General features: G+C 59.8%; 2 protein-coding genes across 2 annotated transcripts; one reads left to right on the forward strand and one right to left on the reverse strand.

Annotated features, from left to right (window-relative positions):
* Positions 1-1,175: 1,175 nt before the first annotated feature.
* USH1G (USH1 protein network component sans) lies at positions 1,176-4,974 on the reverse strand. The gene is made up of 2 exons (XM_065897688.1): positions 4,628-4,974; positions 1,176-2,397 (listed from the first exon to the last, which is right to left on the reverse strand). The coding sequence occupies exons 1-2, from the start codon at positions 4,789-4,791 to the stop codon at positions 1,176-1,178; spliced, it is 1,386 nt and encodes a 461-aa protein (XP_065753760.1). The 5' UTR covers positions 4,792-4,974.
* Positions 4,975-6,280: 1,306 nt separating this feature from the next.
* Positions 6,281-13,575, forward strand: OTOP2 (otopetrin 2). Its single transcript, XM_065897678.1, has 6 exons — positions 6,281-6,599; positions 7,135-7,271; positions 8,416-8,474; positions 8,944-9,077; positions 10,683-11,560; positions 13,405-13,575. The coding sequence occupies exons 1-6, from the start codon at positions 6,281-6,283 to the stop codon at positions 13,573-13,575; spliced, it is 1,698 nt and encodes a 565-aa protein (XP_065753750.1).
* The last annotated feature ends 1,374 nt before the right edge of the window (positions 13,576-14,949 follow it).

A 14,949-nucleotide genomic window follows, 5' to 3' on the forward strand; every position in this document is an offset into this window, starting at 1 on the left:
AGAATTGATGTTCTGAGTCACTCTCTTGGCCTTCCAGGTGCCTCCAGGCCATACCCTCTGCGGCAGAGTGGGGACAGTCTTTCAAGGGAGATGACCGCATGGTCCTTGCTCCCGGGAAGCGGCCAGGGAGCTGCAGGGCTGGCAACTGTGAGGACCTCGTGGTCCCACCGTGGGTGTGGCAACTTGCAACTCTTTTTGGTATGGGGATAGGAGCCCCTGTTATCTGTGGAGAAAGAGACAGAAACAGACCTCAGATAAGGGCCTTTGCAGACAGCATTTTAAGTCAGGACCAAATATTCTGACCACTTACCCTCTCTAGGCAGACCGATGATCAGGGATGGGGACGCTGGCCCCAAACTCTAAACCAGACTTCCTCCCAAACCCACCCCTGCCCAGCCATGCAGGGTAAAGGCCACAGACACCAGAAGGGGGCGGCCGTGTTTGCTGGGCTTGTGGGATGCAGGATGGAGTCAGGGCAGGGATGGGCCAACAGCGTTGCCAGTTTGACAGCAGCCTTGGGCTCCCCACGATGGCTTTTTGAACGTGACAACTCTGCCCTCAAGGCCGCTGTTGGCCCTGTTGAGAGTATCTGCCCGTTTCTGGTTACAAGGTTCAGGGACCAGTAGGTAAGATATCTGTCTTGAGGGCCTGGGCATTTGGTGAGAGGACTGGCTGCCACACCCTCCATCCCACGGGAGTCACCTTGCCCTCCCTAGGCTCTAGAGCCACACAGGCCAGGGATCAGGCCCAGCTGTGCACTGAGCGGCAGCAGGACCATGGGTGAGCTACTCGAAGCCTCTGAACCTCCACCTGCTCACCTGTAAAATGGGGATGATACAGCCCCTGCACAGGAGAGGACTTGTGAAAGGGCAACTCCAGTACCCAGGCGATGGGAGGGCTCAAAACGTCCCGGCTGTGATTACTATGACTACTGGGTCTCATCCATACGAAGACACCCATTTTCCTGCATTTTGACTTCTTCAAAATCGAGGTGCATTTGACATCAGCAATGTACACTGGCAGCTTCTCTTTCCGAATTGGGGGTGAATACGCGGGGCCTCTTGGAATTGATGGCGACCCAGTTATTATCCCCCACCCGAAAAGGCAGACAGATCCACGCCCACCCCAGGGCCTTACAAGCCCTATCTTCCCATCCCCACCGAGGCTCTGGGCACTCACAACTCTGTGTCCTCCAGGGCTGGCGGGCGCTCCAGCGCCTGCCTCCGCCTCCGCACGGCCCCCATGATCTTCTTGCGGGGTCCCAGGGGGACGTTGATGCTGCGGAGGTCGAGGTCCGAGCACAGCATGAGCGCCTCGAGGTCGATCTTCTCCTGCCGCAAGATGGAGGTGAAGGCCTCCATGTGCAGGGAGGCCAGGAACGTCTCCAGCGGGCTCGTCTCGGGCTCCAGGTCTTCATCCAGGCCCAAGTCCAGCTCGTCCCAGGGCAGCTCCTCCCCGCAGCTGCGGTCCTGCAGGCTGTTGGCACTGCCCAGGCTGTCGTCGTCGAGGCTGGGGGAGCTCTGAAGCCGACCCCGCGGCGTGCCCGCGCCGTCCAGCGCCGCGTCCTCGCGGCCCAGGCCGTGCAGCCCGCTGCTCACGTAGTTCCTGCGGAACACCATGGTGCCCAGGCCCGGGCGGGTAAACAGGGAGTCGTGGCCTGAGTCGGTGCTGACCTCCGAGCGCGCAGGCTCGGCCGCCAGTGTGGCACGGGAGACGCTGTCCTCGTCGGAGAGGAACATGTCCCTGAGCGGGGCGCGGCCCCACTCCTTGGGGTTGGCGTAGGTGCCCTGGCGCACAAACATCACGTCACTGCCCAGCTGCAGGCCCGAGAGCGAGCGCACGCTCTTGCGGCCGTCCTCGGAGATCTTGAAGGTGCCTTCGCCGCCCTGCTTGCGCCGCTCCAGCTTCTTCTGGATCTTGGTCTTGCCCTTGGCGGTGCCGTGCAGCGTGGCCTGCGAGTAGGGCAGGTGGCTGCCGAGCGCCAGGTGATGCAGCCGGCGGCTCAGGGTGCTGGACGTGATGCTGGAGAAGCTGAGTGTGTCCGAGCGCTCGGCCAGCTCGCGCCGGTAGCGCCGTTCCATGCGCTCGTGGTGCTTGCGCTGCATCTTGGCGCACTCGCGGATGCGCCGCTCCGCCTCGCGGAAGGCCTTGTCCTTCAGCTTGCCCACCAGCTTGGGGTTGAGGCTGCTCTGCTTGGCCGCGATGGAGTCCAGGTAGCGCACGCATTCCATGTGGCCCTTCATGGCGGCCATGTCCAGCGGCGTGTGGTAATCGTTGTCCAGGCACCAGATGTTGGCCCCGAAGGACACCAGGAAGGAGAGGCAGTGCAGGTGGCCATTGGAAGCTGCCAGGTGCAGAGGCGTGTTGCCCCAGATGTCACACTTGTCCGGGTCACCCCTGCAGGGAGGACACGCGGGGAGGGGTGATGAGCCATCGCAAGGTCAGGCAGGCAGTCGGCAGCGGCTGCCGGTGGGGGGAGCGCCCAGCCTGGATGAGCTCCCCCACAGGCACACCAGAGGGACTCGACGGCCTGAGACCTCTCCTCTGACTCCGGGAGACACGCTGCCCGGAGCCACCGGGCGCAGCTCGAGCGAGCCCAGGGTTAAAGATGGCTCCAGGCTCGCAGTGGGTGGGGCGACAGAGAAGGCGGGGCCGGGGCGGGGCCTTCCCCAAGAGAACTGAGGGCTGGGAATCTCAGGGGATAAATATTTAATGCCCAGAGAGAAAGGAGTGAATTATTCATGGAGCCCGGCGGGGAGCTGGCCCAGAGAGGTGGTGGGCCAGGGCCGAGTCTGGGTCTCTAGGCAGGCACGGCGGTGAGTGGGGCTGCCAGTGCAGGAGTGACCGAAAAAGAGGACGAGAGGGTCGTGTGTGCTGGGCCTGAGCCCTGGGGGGGTGTGTGAGGGTGCGTGCCTGCGTGTCGCCGGGCACGGCCACGTCTGCAGGGAGCAGGGCCAGGCCTGGCAAGGCCGCGTGTGAGAGCAGGTGTCGGGTCTTGGCCTGGGCCAGGAGGGGAGCATGGGGGCAGCCAGGACTGGAGGGGAGGGGAAGGGCAGCCTGCAGCCTGGGCCCAGCTGCCCTCCCCTCCCGGGGCGGCCCCGTCTTCGGGAGCGCTGTGAGGCGGCTGGCTCGGGCAGGTCCAAGGGACCCACGCAGCCCCCTCCAACACCCTCCGCGCCAGACTGTGCCCCCCTTGGGCACCCTCCCCCTGGCTCCTCCAAGCTTGCGCCTCCCTCAGGGACCTAGCTCAGGCCCTCTGCCCCACTCTAATGAGGGGGCCACCCCGCAGGGCTGAAGGAAGAATCACTTCATTGTCTCAGCAGCTCCTGCCCACACTCCCCAGTCCCCAACCCCCCGCATTCCCCTCCCCACTTCCCTTACTGGTCTTCAAGTCCTTCTAGACAGGAGCTACTGGGCATCTGGCCCACACCCCATCAAGCACCAACCCTCACCCTCTGTAGGAGCCGGGGGGGTTGGTGCCCCCTAGTCCCCTCCTCCTACGAATCTCTCCGGGGGGAGCAGAGTGGCAGATCACTGTGTGCGCTCTTCGCGTGGACAGGGGCCAGTCTCGGCGTCTGGAACGTGGTTCAGCTGCCCGATCTTAGGGGCTGCTTTCACCTGTTGCTGGGCCCGGGGAGCAGCCGTGGAGGGAGGGCAAAGGGGGGTTCCCCACCTACCCCATGCTCAAACCACAGGTCAGCTCCTGGCACCAGGCCAGCCGGGCCCCTTTCCCTCCACCAGGATTTCCCAGGGCCTGAGATGTTCATGTTAGCCCTCCTGGGGCATCTCGTACATCCCTTTTCCTTGTCCAGGCCTCCCTGGTCCCCAGGTCAACCTGACTTCTCTTTATTAAACCGCTGGGGCTGGCAAGTTGTCCACAGGGTCATTCAGCCGTAGGGAGCCCATGTCAGTGGCCCTGGACGCTACATTCCTCAACTGCCACTTCCTAACCCCTCCCCTGGCCCTGACACCTGGATTCAATGCCCACTCCTCCCCCCAGACAACTCCAAAGGGAGGGTGATGGAGCCCGTGGTGGGGGAGGGGCACAGAGGCAGTTCATGGGGTGGCTGAACCGAGTGACATTTGGCACTGTGGACAGTGCCCACAAGTCTCAGGGATGAGCGGGGAGAGAGCTGTGTGGAATCCAGTGTGTGGGGAGGTGTGGGCGCCGGCTGGACCCCTTGGACCGCATGCCGGGGGTGGGCAGTGAAGAGCTTCTCCTTTCCCAGCCCCCCTCCCGGCCCCTCTGAGGCTTCTGCTCTTTCTCTCCCGGTCTCACTACGCCCTTCACTCTTGCTTCCTGGGGCTACCCACCCAGGAGATCCCTCCCACCTTCTCCTCACTCTGAAGCCCCTCCCACAACCATGGACCCCCAAGTCCCAGTCCCTCTCCTCCTAGCCCCGCATCCAGGTCACAAATGTCACAGGCCCCAGTTTGTTTCCTCCTCCCGCGACTGTCAGTCTCCAAGGTTCCACCTTAGGGTCTGTCCTAGGGAAGAGGGTGGCACAGCGGAGGTGGGGGGGGGAGATGCCATGGAGTTGAGAGGGGGTGTCTCAGGGGCCTAGAGCGGCCCCGAGACTCTCAGTCCTCCCCGGCGGGGCTTGGGCGGGGACAGTGGGATACTCACCCTCGACTCACGATGAGGCGCAGTGACTCCAGGTTGCCGTGGTAAGCAGCCCAGAGGGTGGGGGTCATGCCATCCTCGTCAGGGGCGTTCAGCTCCTTCCTGGTGGCCTCCTTGAGAAGTTCCAGGTAGCCGTCCCGAGCCGCCCGGTGGTACTGGTCGTTCATGGCGCCTGACTTGGACGGGACGGGCAGGGGACACGGGGAAATGCCCCCCGCGGGGGAGGGCGGCGGGGTTAGAGCTGAGGCATGGGGTTGCGGGAGGGGGTCGCGCAGGGGCCGGGGCCGCCAGCGCCCGCCGCCGCAAACAGAAGATGCGGAGCGCCAGAGCCGCCGCTACTCGGACATCTGAGCCGCTCGGCGGGCGGGGAAGGTGGGGGGAGGATCTCCCGCTGCCCAGAGGGCCGCCCCGGGCTGCCCCTGGGTCCTAAACTCCCTGCTCCCGAGCAAACCGGGCCCGGCCTCTCTCCAAAACGCTGCTCACCCCAGCGTCCCGCCCCGTGAGGCCCAGTCTGGGGACAGTCCGAGGTCTGTCTTCACTAGAGCCGCGGCGCTGCGGCCCCCGAAGTCTCTAAGCGTCAAGGGAACGGGCCAAGGGCTGGGGAGGGATGTCTGAGGGCAGTCCTGACCCCTTGGACAATGGGCCTAAGAGAGTTATGAGGACCGACCGCCAGACCGTCAGCGATCGGGACACGGCTGTCCCGGCGGCCACAGTTTCGCGCGAGGTGGGCCAGCCGCGCTCCAGCAGGAGGCGCTACAAGACTGGCCGAGAACTTCGTACGCAAGAGTCCGACTCGGCAGCATCCCGCGCAGCAGGGACCAGGGGAAGGGAGAGAGGAAGAGGGAACTTCGATCACTGTGAGGGTGTCGGGGAAGGGGCGGTAGGGTCCCGATCTTGGGGCAGCAACAGAAGAGCCCAAAGGTACAGGGCCGCGGGGCGTGAGGGCGTCGGGGTGCCTAAGGGACCTTGGGGCGTTTGCTGAGCGTCAGCTCTCAGGGCTCTGGGCGTCAGGAGACAGGGGCGCCAGGGCGCGCTGGGCGCCGGGGGCGGGGTGCCCGCTGGGTGCCGCAGTGCCGGGCCGCGCCCGAGGCTGGCTGCGCCGAGGTGACAGGGCGGCGGGGGAGGGGGCGCCTCTTAACGGGTGAACATAAATCACACCTTGTCTGCCTCCGCACACTCTTCACTAAATTCAGCCCGGGAAAAAGATGGAGCATGTGAGTGGGACTGAGAGGTTTATGGAGCTGAGCTCCCGCGGCTGTAAATCACCCTGCCCTCCCCGGTATAAAGCGCCCGTCCATCCCGGCGTTAGAGAGAGGACGCACTCGCCGCCCCCTGACCCCCAGCTCAGCGCGGGCTCCCGGCCCAGCCAGGTGGGTGCCCCTGGCTAGCCGGCCGACGGATCTGGGGAGTGGGAACCTTGGACGGGGTCCGACGGGGCTGCAGCCGCTTCTCTTTTCCTCCCGTCGAGCGCGAGACCGGCACAGTGGGCTTTTCTCTCCCCCTTCCCAGCGCTTCCTTCACCCCCCGCAGCCCCCGCCCCTCGGGTCCCCAAATCTAGGGATAAGATGGAGGAAGGAGAGCTCTCGAGGCTGACCTGGGGTCCTGTCCGCTCCACCCCGACAGTGACCCCTCCAACCTCCTCCAGTCGCCTCTGCCATGTCCGAGGAGCTGCCCACGGGCCCCAAGGAGAGCCCGCCGGCACCGCGGGCAGCCCCCCGCGAGGTGTGGAAGAAGGGCGGCCGCCTGCTGTCCGTCCTGCTGGCCGTGAACGTGCTGCTCCTCGCCGGCACGTTTGTCAGCGGCGGCGCCTTCAACAAGGTGGCGGTGTACGACACCGACGTGTTCGCCCTGCTCACCGCCATGATGCTGCTGGCTGTGCTCTGGATCCTCTTCTACCTCCTTCGCACCGTGCGCTGCCCCGACACCGACGCCGTCCCCTACCGGGACGCGCACGCGGGCCCCATCTGGCTCCGAGGTGCCAGGGGAGGTGTGGGCGGAGGTGGGGTGGCCCAGGCGGGGAGCTGGAGGCTGGGGCTCCCGCAGGAACTGCTGGGTGCCCTTCGAGGTAGACCGGTGAGAAGTCCCCACCCCCCAAGGCTAGATGTGTCTGAGGGTGAGGTGGGCTGTGACTGAGGCAGAAGAGGAAGGGAAAGAGTCCTGGAAGAGGGATGAAGAGAGGGATGGAGTGGAACTTCTCTGCCCTTTCTAAAGATTGAAAGAGGGTGGCCATGGAAGAGACTTTGATGGAGAGCAGAAAACAGATGACAGCTGCAGTTGAAAGAGCCTCTCTAGGGTCCTTTCCCTTATCTATGCAGCCCCAAAGGGATGGGGGCTCAATAGGACATCCGTCCATCTACCCACTCAGTCACACACCCATCCTTCCATCCATCTTCTCACTTACCCTATTCATCCATCCATCCACCCAATCATCCAACTATTTGGCCATCCATCCTCAAATCTGTAATCATTTTCTCCTGCCTCTCTGATCCACCCCCCACCCTCATTCCCAGGTGGGCTGGTGCTGTTTGGGATCTGCACCCTCATCATGGATGTCTTCAAGACCTGCTACTACTCCAGTTCCTCTGAGTGCCAGTCAGCCATCAAGATCCTGTACCCTCTCACCCAGGCTGTGTTTGTCATTGTGCAGGTGGGTGGGAGGGGTGTCCCTGAGTGTGGTGGAAAAGAGCCAACATGTGGCATGGAGTCAGGAGATCTGAGCTCCACTCCACTTCCACGCCGAGCACTCGATTAGGGTGGGGATAGGACTGTAGTGCAGACCACATGAGTCCATAAATCTGGAAGCACTTGGTAATGAAGTCATATCCAAATGTGAGTGCCTACTTAGGGGCCCTGCGATTTCATTTCACCTTAAGCTGTGCCAGTAGTGAACACCTAGGAGGTGTCAGTTGTAGCAGCTGCTCTGTCTCCTGGAACCTGACCTGCCCTCCTTGGGTGCCCATAGAGGGCATCATTCTCAGCTCAGCGTCCTGCTGTGGGCATGGCCAGTTGGGCCTCAGCCACGTCCCCTATATTCTGTATTTTTTCAGGAAATAGGGTATCCTGTATATGGGATTTTTCAAACAAGTTCACTTTTTTATTTCTTGCACGAATAACACTGGAAAAGATCTTCTGATTGAGCTGGGGCAGGACTGGTCTTAACGTGGGACCCAAACCCTCCCCAGCCCAGAATGACCATGTGTATGGTTCCCTCTCTTGAGACATCATCCCTACTGCCCAGGTTTCCACAGTTTAACACATTTATGACTTTGGCATTTATTTAATTTTACATTTTCTGACTTTAAAGAATACTCAGGCAAAATGGAAATGCAGACACCCCAACATCAATAAACACCACAGCAAGGATTTGTGGGCAGCCAGGTGAGAGCAAGGACTTGCAGGGAAGCAAAGGGTGGGGATGAGGCAGGGACAGTGCCAGAGAGAGCTGCGAGGCCGCTTAGGTTCTTTCTGAGGCTGGCCTCGCTCCCAGGAATAAATAACTAGGCAGTCAAAACTCCACCCTACAAAGAAACAGAAAACAAACACCAAGCCCAGAGAGTTTACAGGTGGCATTTTACAAACTTCTAAAGAACAGAGAACTATTTTGTACAAATCGCTCCAGAGAATAGAAAGAGAGAAAAGCTCACGTCTCCCTTTGTAAAGCTGAAAGAAACTCGATCACGTAGTAGGAGGGCTCTTGAGGTGGTAAGCACATAGTGCCGGGCATGGACCTGGGCACTCCGGGCTGAGCCCGTCTGCAGAGTAGATGACCCCACCACTCTCTCTCAACACAGACTTACTTTCTCTGCATCTCCGCTAAAGACTGTGTTCACAGCCACCTGGACCTGACTCGGTGAGTGCCTGCTCCATGCCCATGGCTCAATGTCCATGCACAGGGGCTGGGCTCACCTGGCATGAGATGAGCGCTTCCCAGCCTGGGGCATGGGTCCTCCTTCTGCCCCCAGGTGGGGTTTCAGCCAAGGCCCCCTGGCTTTGTCAGCCTGATTTCCACCACCCTCTGCTGGGGGTACGGGGGACGTGCTTGGTGAGATGGCATGTGTAATGTACAAACGTCCTTTCCCCAAAGAGAGGGAGCAGCCGTGGCCTGAACCCCACGACACCCCCATCCCTCTTTTGGGAGGCATCTCAGCCAGGCTAAGTGTTCCTTCCAAACTCAGCTTCCCTGTTCACACAGGGGTCTGCCTGCTTTCTCGCCTCTCAGCACCATCTCCCAGGAGAGCATCCCCAGCTCTCCACCACGCCGGGGACCCAACGGTTGCCACAGACTCTCACTGGCCTCTTTGCTCTCCCTCCCCAAACAGATGTGGTCTCATGTTCACGCTCACCACCAACCTGGCCATCTGGATGGCAGCCGTGGTGGATGAATCGGTGCACCAGGCCCACTCCCTCAGCAGTCCTCACGGCAACACCAGCCATACCCGCCTCGCTCTGGAATGTGAGTGCCCACTTCAGATTCACCCTGGTCCCGTGGCAGCCAGGCCTCGGGCTGGGTGCTTTGTGGACTCATAGAGGGCACGGAGGCAAAGGTGGCTGCCCCAGGCTATGCCTCTGAAGAAGCTTAGATGTGGGTGACCCAGGAGGAAGAGTACAGGGGAGCATTTTTCCATCCTGGACAGTACAGCCTTGGTCCCACTGCCCAGGTCTCCGTCCCACCAAAGAAGGGATTCGTGCTCCAGGAAGAAAGGGCAAGAGTGATCAAGGTAGAAAGAGGGGAAGGGAGGCAGGGTGGCTCGATGGTGGAAGCATGGGATCAGAAGGGAGTGCCTGACAAGGAGGAGAATGTAGAAGTAATAATCGCAATGACGACAGTGACAATTCTCTGAGCTCCATATGCCAGGCACTGTGCCAGGTGTCTTAAGCACATCTTACTTAACCCTAGCAACCTCCCTGTGAGACGGGTACTATTAGCGTTCCCATGTTATGGATGCAGAAACTAAGGCATAGAGAGGCTAAGTAGCTTACCCAAGGTCACAGAGCTTGAAATTGGAGAACTAGGGTTGAGCTCCATCTTTGCTTTGAACCAATATGCTATGCTTAAGAAGAATGAGCCCACAGTCCCCCGGTCCTGGTTCTCTGGATTTCTCTAGCCCCTCCTCGCCCCCCGCCACCAGCCAGGATCAGACTAGATGACCAAGTCCACCTGGACCTTGCCTGAATACACACGCACACCCAGTATGGGAGGGTCCAGGAATGGAAAGCATGGATCCAGGCCTACAGGAGATCCCAGCCCAGCAGGACTGAAAAGGGCCACTCTCCACATACAGAGGGGTCCTGAGGATGGTGAAACCCAGCCCAGGGAGGTGGGCGACCTTACGTGCTAGGGCTGCAGGGTACAGAGAGGTACCTGCCTCAGGGGTGAGAGTCACGTCATTGGTGTCAGCTCTGCCATCACAAGCCACTTTCTCTGAGTGAGCCTCAGCTCCTTCTTCTGCAAAACCAGCTGAGATAGTTCTGGGGATCAAAAGAGCTGTCTGCCAAGGCCCGAGGGATCCTGCAGAGCAGTGCACACGCTGGATGCAGAATGAGATTCCTATCAGTGTGGTACAAACCGAAGTGACCGCAGGTCACGGTCGAGACCTGGGCACAGCAGCTGCTTTCTGGCTGAAGCAGATGCTGGCGAGAGCTGCGAGGCAGCTTGAATTTTAGGGGTTTCCAAGCGGGCCACCTTCTATTAGGACCAGAGGCTTGCCTATCTTGGGCAGCCAGGGGTCATTACTGGTGGGGAAGGGTCGGGAGTGTTTTTCTGCAGGAATGGGACAGGATGAAGCGGGCAACTCTGCGGCTCAGAATTTTTTTTTTCTTAATCGAGCCCTGGCTAGGGTTTACTGGTGTGTCCCACAGTTTCTGGCACATAGTAGGTGCTCAGTAAATATCTGTGGCATGGACGGACGTGCCAGGCCCTGTGTAGGCATTTGGAATACGGTGGTGATGGATAGCAACCCTGCCCTTCCAAAGGTCACCGTCTAGGGGTGAGGTTCTTCAGGTGGGGGCCTCCAGGAAGGTGGGAGGGCAGTGCAGCTCCGCGCTCCCCTCTCCACAGTGAAGCGTGCGGGCAGCCCAGTCGGAGAAGACTGCTCCTGCAACACGGCCATCTGCCAGATCTTCCAGCAGGGCTACTTCTACCTGTACCCCTTCAACATCGAGTACAGCCTCTTTGCTTCCACCATGCTCTACGTCATGTGGAAGAACGTGGGCAGGCTGCTGGCCTCCTCTACCCGCGGCCACAGCCACACCCCATCCCTGCTCAGCCTCTTCCGGGAGACCTTTTTTGCCGGCCCGATCCTGGGCCTGATGCTTTTCGTCGTGGGGCTGGCCGTCTTCATCATCTACGAGGTCCAAGTGAATGGGGAGAGGGGCCGCACCCAGCAGGCCCTGGTCATGTACTACATCTTCAACATCGTCTGTCTGGGGCTCATGACCTTGGTCAGCCTGAGCGGCTCAGTCATCTACCGTTTTGACCGCCGGGCCATGGACCACCGTAAGAACCCCACGCGCAGCCTGGACATGGCTCTGCTGGTGGGTGCCGCCCTGGGCCAGTACGCCATCTCCTACTACTCTATCGTGGCTGCGGTGGCGGGCACACCCAGGGAGCTGCTGGCGGGGCTCAGCCTGGCCCACGCGCTGCTCGTGATTGCCCAGCACACCTTCCAGAACGTTTTCATCATCGAGAGCCTCCACCGGCTTCCCCCCGGGGCTGAGCCTCACGGTACTCCCCCCAAGGAGCCCTGCCACGGCCTCACCTTTGCCAGCCTGGACACCCTCCACACCTCGCCCGCCTGCCCACCCACCCCCAGGCTGGTTGGCCCCAGCCCAGCAGGACCTCAGGGAGCAGGGAGCATCACCTTGGCCCCCAGGGGCCACTGGAGATACCGGTGCTTGAAGGACATTTCTCTGTTTCTCCTGCTCTGCAACATCATCGTGAGTAACTGGGGAGAGACGGGTGGGCTGGGAGGAAGAGAAGGCCGAGGAAGGATGCTCTTTCAGGTTTGTCCACTCGGCCCTCTCGGTCTGGCCCCCAGCCCACTCGAGCATCGTCTGGCTCTCTAGGAAAGGAGCAGGCTCAGGGAGAGTCAGGTGCAGCCCCGGGGGCGAACAGCATCTCAGGGCGCACGGGGAGAATGAGATCCCGGCACTCTGGCATCTAGGCAGAGCTGGAGGGGTCTTAGGGGTTGCTGGCGTGAGGGCTGGGAGGAGGTGAGACGGAGCTGAGTGGGGGGCCCTTGCTCCCAGGTGGGAGGTGTGACTCTCCCCGGGACCTTGTGACCAACCTGCTTCTTAGAATAATCGCAGCAGCGACAGGAGGTGGCAGAGACCAGCGTGAGCGTGAGGGGTCTGTCAGCAGACTGCCGCGGCGGGCTGGCCGGGAGGGGGGCAGCCACAACAGTCGCCCCCTCCGCGGCGGCTCATCAAAGCCGCTTTCCAAGAGAAACTCCTCTGTATAGCAGCAGACTTCACCCGATACAAATATACATCCTGTAGGAGAACACTCTTTGTGAAGGTGCATCCCAACAGAGGAATACTCCTAGTGTAGCTCCAACCTAATAGAGAAAGGCCCCAGTGTAGATATAATCCCCAGGAGGGAAATCTCTAACAGAGAAACGTGGACCCCTGTGAGTACATCCCAAAGAGAGAGCACACCTTAATGAAGTTTTGCTCAAAGTAAAGACAGTCCTTTTAGCTATAACCTCTGACAGAAAATACCCCTAATAAAGAAAACAGCCTTAATGTGGGTATATCCCAATATAGAACACATCTCCAGAGGGATTCCACCCCCGTGGGTCTACATGTAATACACGCCCAGATTGAGGTGCATTCTTGAAGTCCCCACTGCCAATATTGCCCCTCCTACAGGTAAAAAAAAAAGAGTAGTCATCCATCTCTGACCTACCAGTAGAAGCAATAAAGCTCAAAACCTCCTCCTGTCTTGGGCCACCTTTGGTGTGGCTCCCAGCCTCGGCCCCCACTCACCTTCTCCCAAGGCCGAGCCTACAGGCTGGGAGTCACCTGGGAGGCCGCTTTTGCTCCAGGTGTCTGAGCCTGGATCAGCTCTGAGGGCATCATCTCCAACTCCTTCATTCTATAGGATAGAAGCAGGCTCACATTTGGGCTGCGATGTATCCAAGGATGTGATACATTTGCGGTGGGGAGAAGCGGGGTTAGCCTAGAAGCCTTTATTCTTTGCCTCACACCCCAGACGTGAACTATCTGAGCTCATAGCCAGGGATGAAGCAGGATTCCAGCTTCAACTGCCTCCCAGACCTGGGAAGGGGATGGGGTGCAGGGCCAGAGCTGGAGAGCAGAGCTCATAGCGGGCAGGGCTGGGGGAGCCTTCCGGCAGGATCCTGAACCCCTGCCCTGGGCCTGTCTGATTCTACCATCACCACCCTGCACACATCTCTCCAGGAGAGAGCTACCGATTTAGCCATTTCTTCCAAATTCTCACAGCATCTATCGAGACTTCTTCTCCCCTTCCCCAGTCCCACACGTGGGCCATACTACTGAGGGTGGGAGACGTGATCACAGGCGGAGCCCTAGGCTGGGGGGCAGGCAAGTTCAGTTGGGCACATTTACTGAGCCCCTTAGTGAGTGCCAGGCCCCGCCCAAGATGCTCGAGGTCCCCACTCAGCAACACCCAGCCCTCTCTGTCCACAAAACCAGAGGGCTGGGACCCCCATCCTGCCCCCACCCCACCCAGCAAAGCTCACGGAATGACCCACTGGCACGAGTCCGGGCCAGGTTCTGACACCCCTTTGTCCCCACAGCTGTGGATCATGCCCGCCTTCGGGGCCCGCCCCCACTTCAGCAACACCGTGGAGGTGGACTTCTATGGCTACTCCCTCTGGGCAGCCATCGTCAACATCTGCCTGCCCTTCGGCATCTTCTACCGCATGCATGCTGCCTCCAGCCTGCTGGAGGTCTACATGCTGTCCTGAAGCCCCACTAGAGACATGGGGAGGAGGGGCTCAGCTCATGTACCCACCCAGAGACCCCCGGGGAATGAATCCCAGACCGGCAGTCACTATGCCACATAACTACCCATTCCCCCGGCGGCCTCAGAGTGGAATTTTCACAAAAGTTATTTTTCCAGGATGAGTTTTTAAATCACAATCAGGACATGCGTATCCCTGGGGCATGGGGCAAGCCGGGGGGAGGAGGACCTCTCCCTGCACCCTTTCTAGGACCAGGCAAGATCTGGAAGTGTCCTAGCCTCTAGCTCCACCCCTACCACAATAAACCTGCTGTTCTCCCTGCCCCACCCTGTGCCCACTTCGTGTCTCAGCAGCCACATCTAAGATGATCACAGGACGGGGTCTTGGGGTCGGAGCTGCAAGGGCCCCTGGAGATATTCAGCTCTCAGGCTTTTCTGTGGGTGAGCCAAGTCTGAGTCACAGACTAGTTACAGACTCGTACCTGGGTGGCTGGGAGGGGCTGGGTGGAGTACCCAGGCTGCCACCTTCCTCTTCGCCTTATCTTCAAGTGACATATACATTTTTTAATGTGTTCCATGACACATGAAATGTTAGGAAGGACTCACCTAATCCAACTACAATTTTACAAAGAAGAAAACTGAGGCCCAGAGAGGTAAAGTGACTTGCCCACAGTCACACAGCGAAAGGGAGCCAGTGCCTTTCTACTACGAATGATAATTTTCAAACTTTTTCATGCATCAGAGCTTTTGTTTTCCCCTCAAACAAAACATTTCAGGAATGCAACTTCAATTCATAGGCTGTTATAACATAATTTATGACAGGGCTGTTATAGCTAAACAGGGCTTGGGTGGCACAGATTCTCACCCCCTGGGCCTCCTCTTACCCACAGTCCCACTCCCTGCAGTCCCTGAGGCTCCTCTCCAAATCCCTCTGGCTTCTACTCTACAAGAGATATAGAGACGGGGCAACTGTGAAGCTGGGGAGGTCCTGGCAGGGCAGAGGGTGTGGGATCTCACTGTTTTCCCAGGCCTTCGACCGTCTCCGAAGCCCCTCAATAAAATGGTTTGATCCAAAAGAAGGTGGGGAGGGGGGATATAGAGATGGACTCAGAGAGACTGAGGAAGTCAGACGGTGCAAAGAGAGGTCGAAAAGGAGGCACCAACAGCTAGAAGAGGAGGCGGAACTGGTGGCCAGCGAGTCAGGTGAAGGGGGACAGGCTGGGGTGGGGACTGGGCTGGGAGGAGACGGCTTTTGTGCGGGAGAGTGGGAGCAGCCGCACCTGGGGCCCAGGGCACTTCAGAGGAAGACGTGCCAGGACCCCACCAGCACGATGAGGTGGGCAGGTCTCAGAGGCTGCAGGAAGAGCTGAGGAGGGCC

This window comes from Phocoena phocoena, chromosome 19, assembly GCF_963924675.1.
Source record: "Phocoena phocoena chromosome 19, mPhoPho1.1, whole genome shotgun sequence".
Lineage (NCBI taxonomy): Eukaryota > Metazoa > Chordata > Mammalia > Artiodactyla > Phocoenidae > Phocoena > Phocoena phocoena.

Coding starts and splice junctions, on each gene's coding strand:
- USH1G (XM_065897688.1), bottom strand. CDS start 4,791: ATGAACGACCAGTACCACCGGGCGGCTCGGGACGGCTACCTGGAACTT. Junction 2,398..4,627: donor CGCCTCATCGTGAGTCGAGG/GTGAGTATCCCA, acceptor TCCTCCCTGCAG/GGGTGACCCGGACAAGTGTG.
- OTOP2 (XM_065897678.1), top strand. CDS start 6,281: ATGTCCGAGGAGCTGCCCACGGGCCCCAAGGAGAGCCCGCCGGCACCG. Junction 6,600..7,134: donor GGGCCCCATCTGGCTCCGAG/GTGCCAGGGGAG, acceptor CCTCATTCCCAG/GTGGGCTGGTGCTGTTTGGG. Junction 8,475..8,943: donor AGCCACCTGGACCTGACTCG/GTGAGTGCCTGC, acceptor CTCCCCAAACAG/ATGTGGTCTCATGTTCACGC.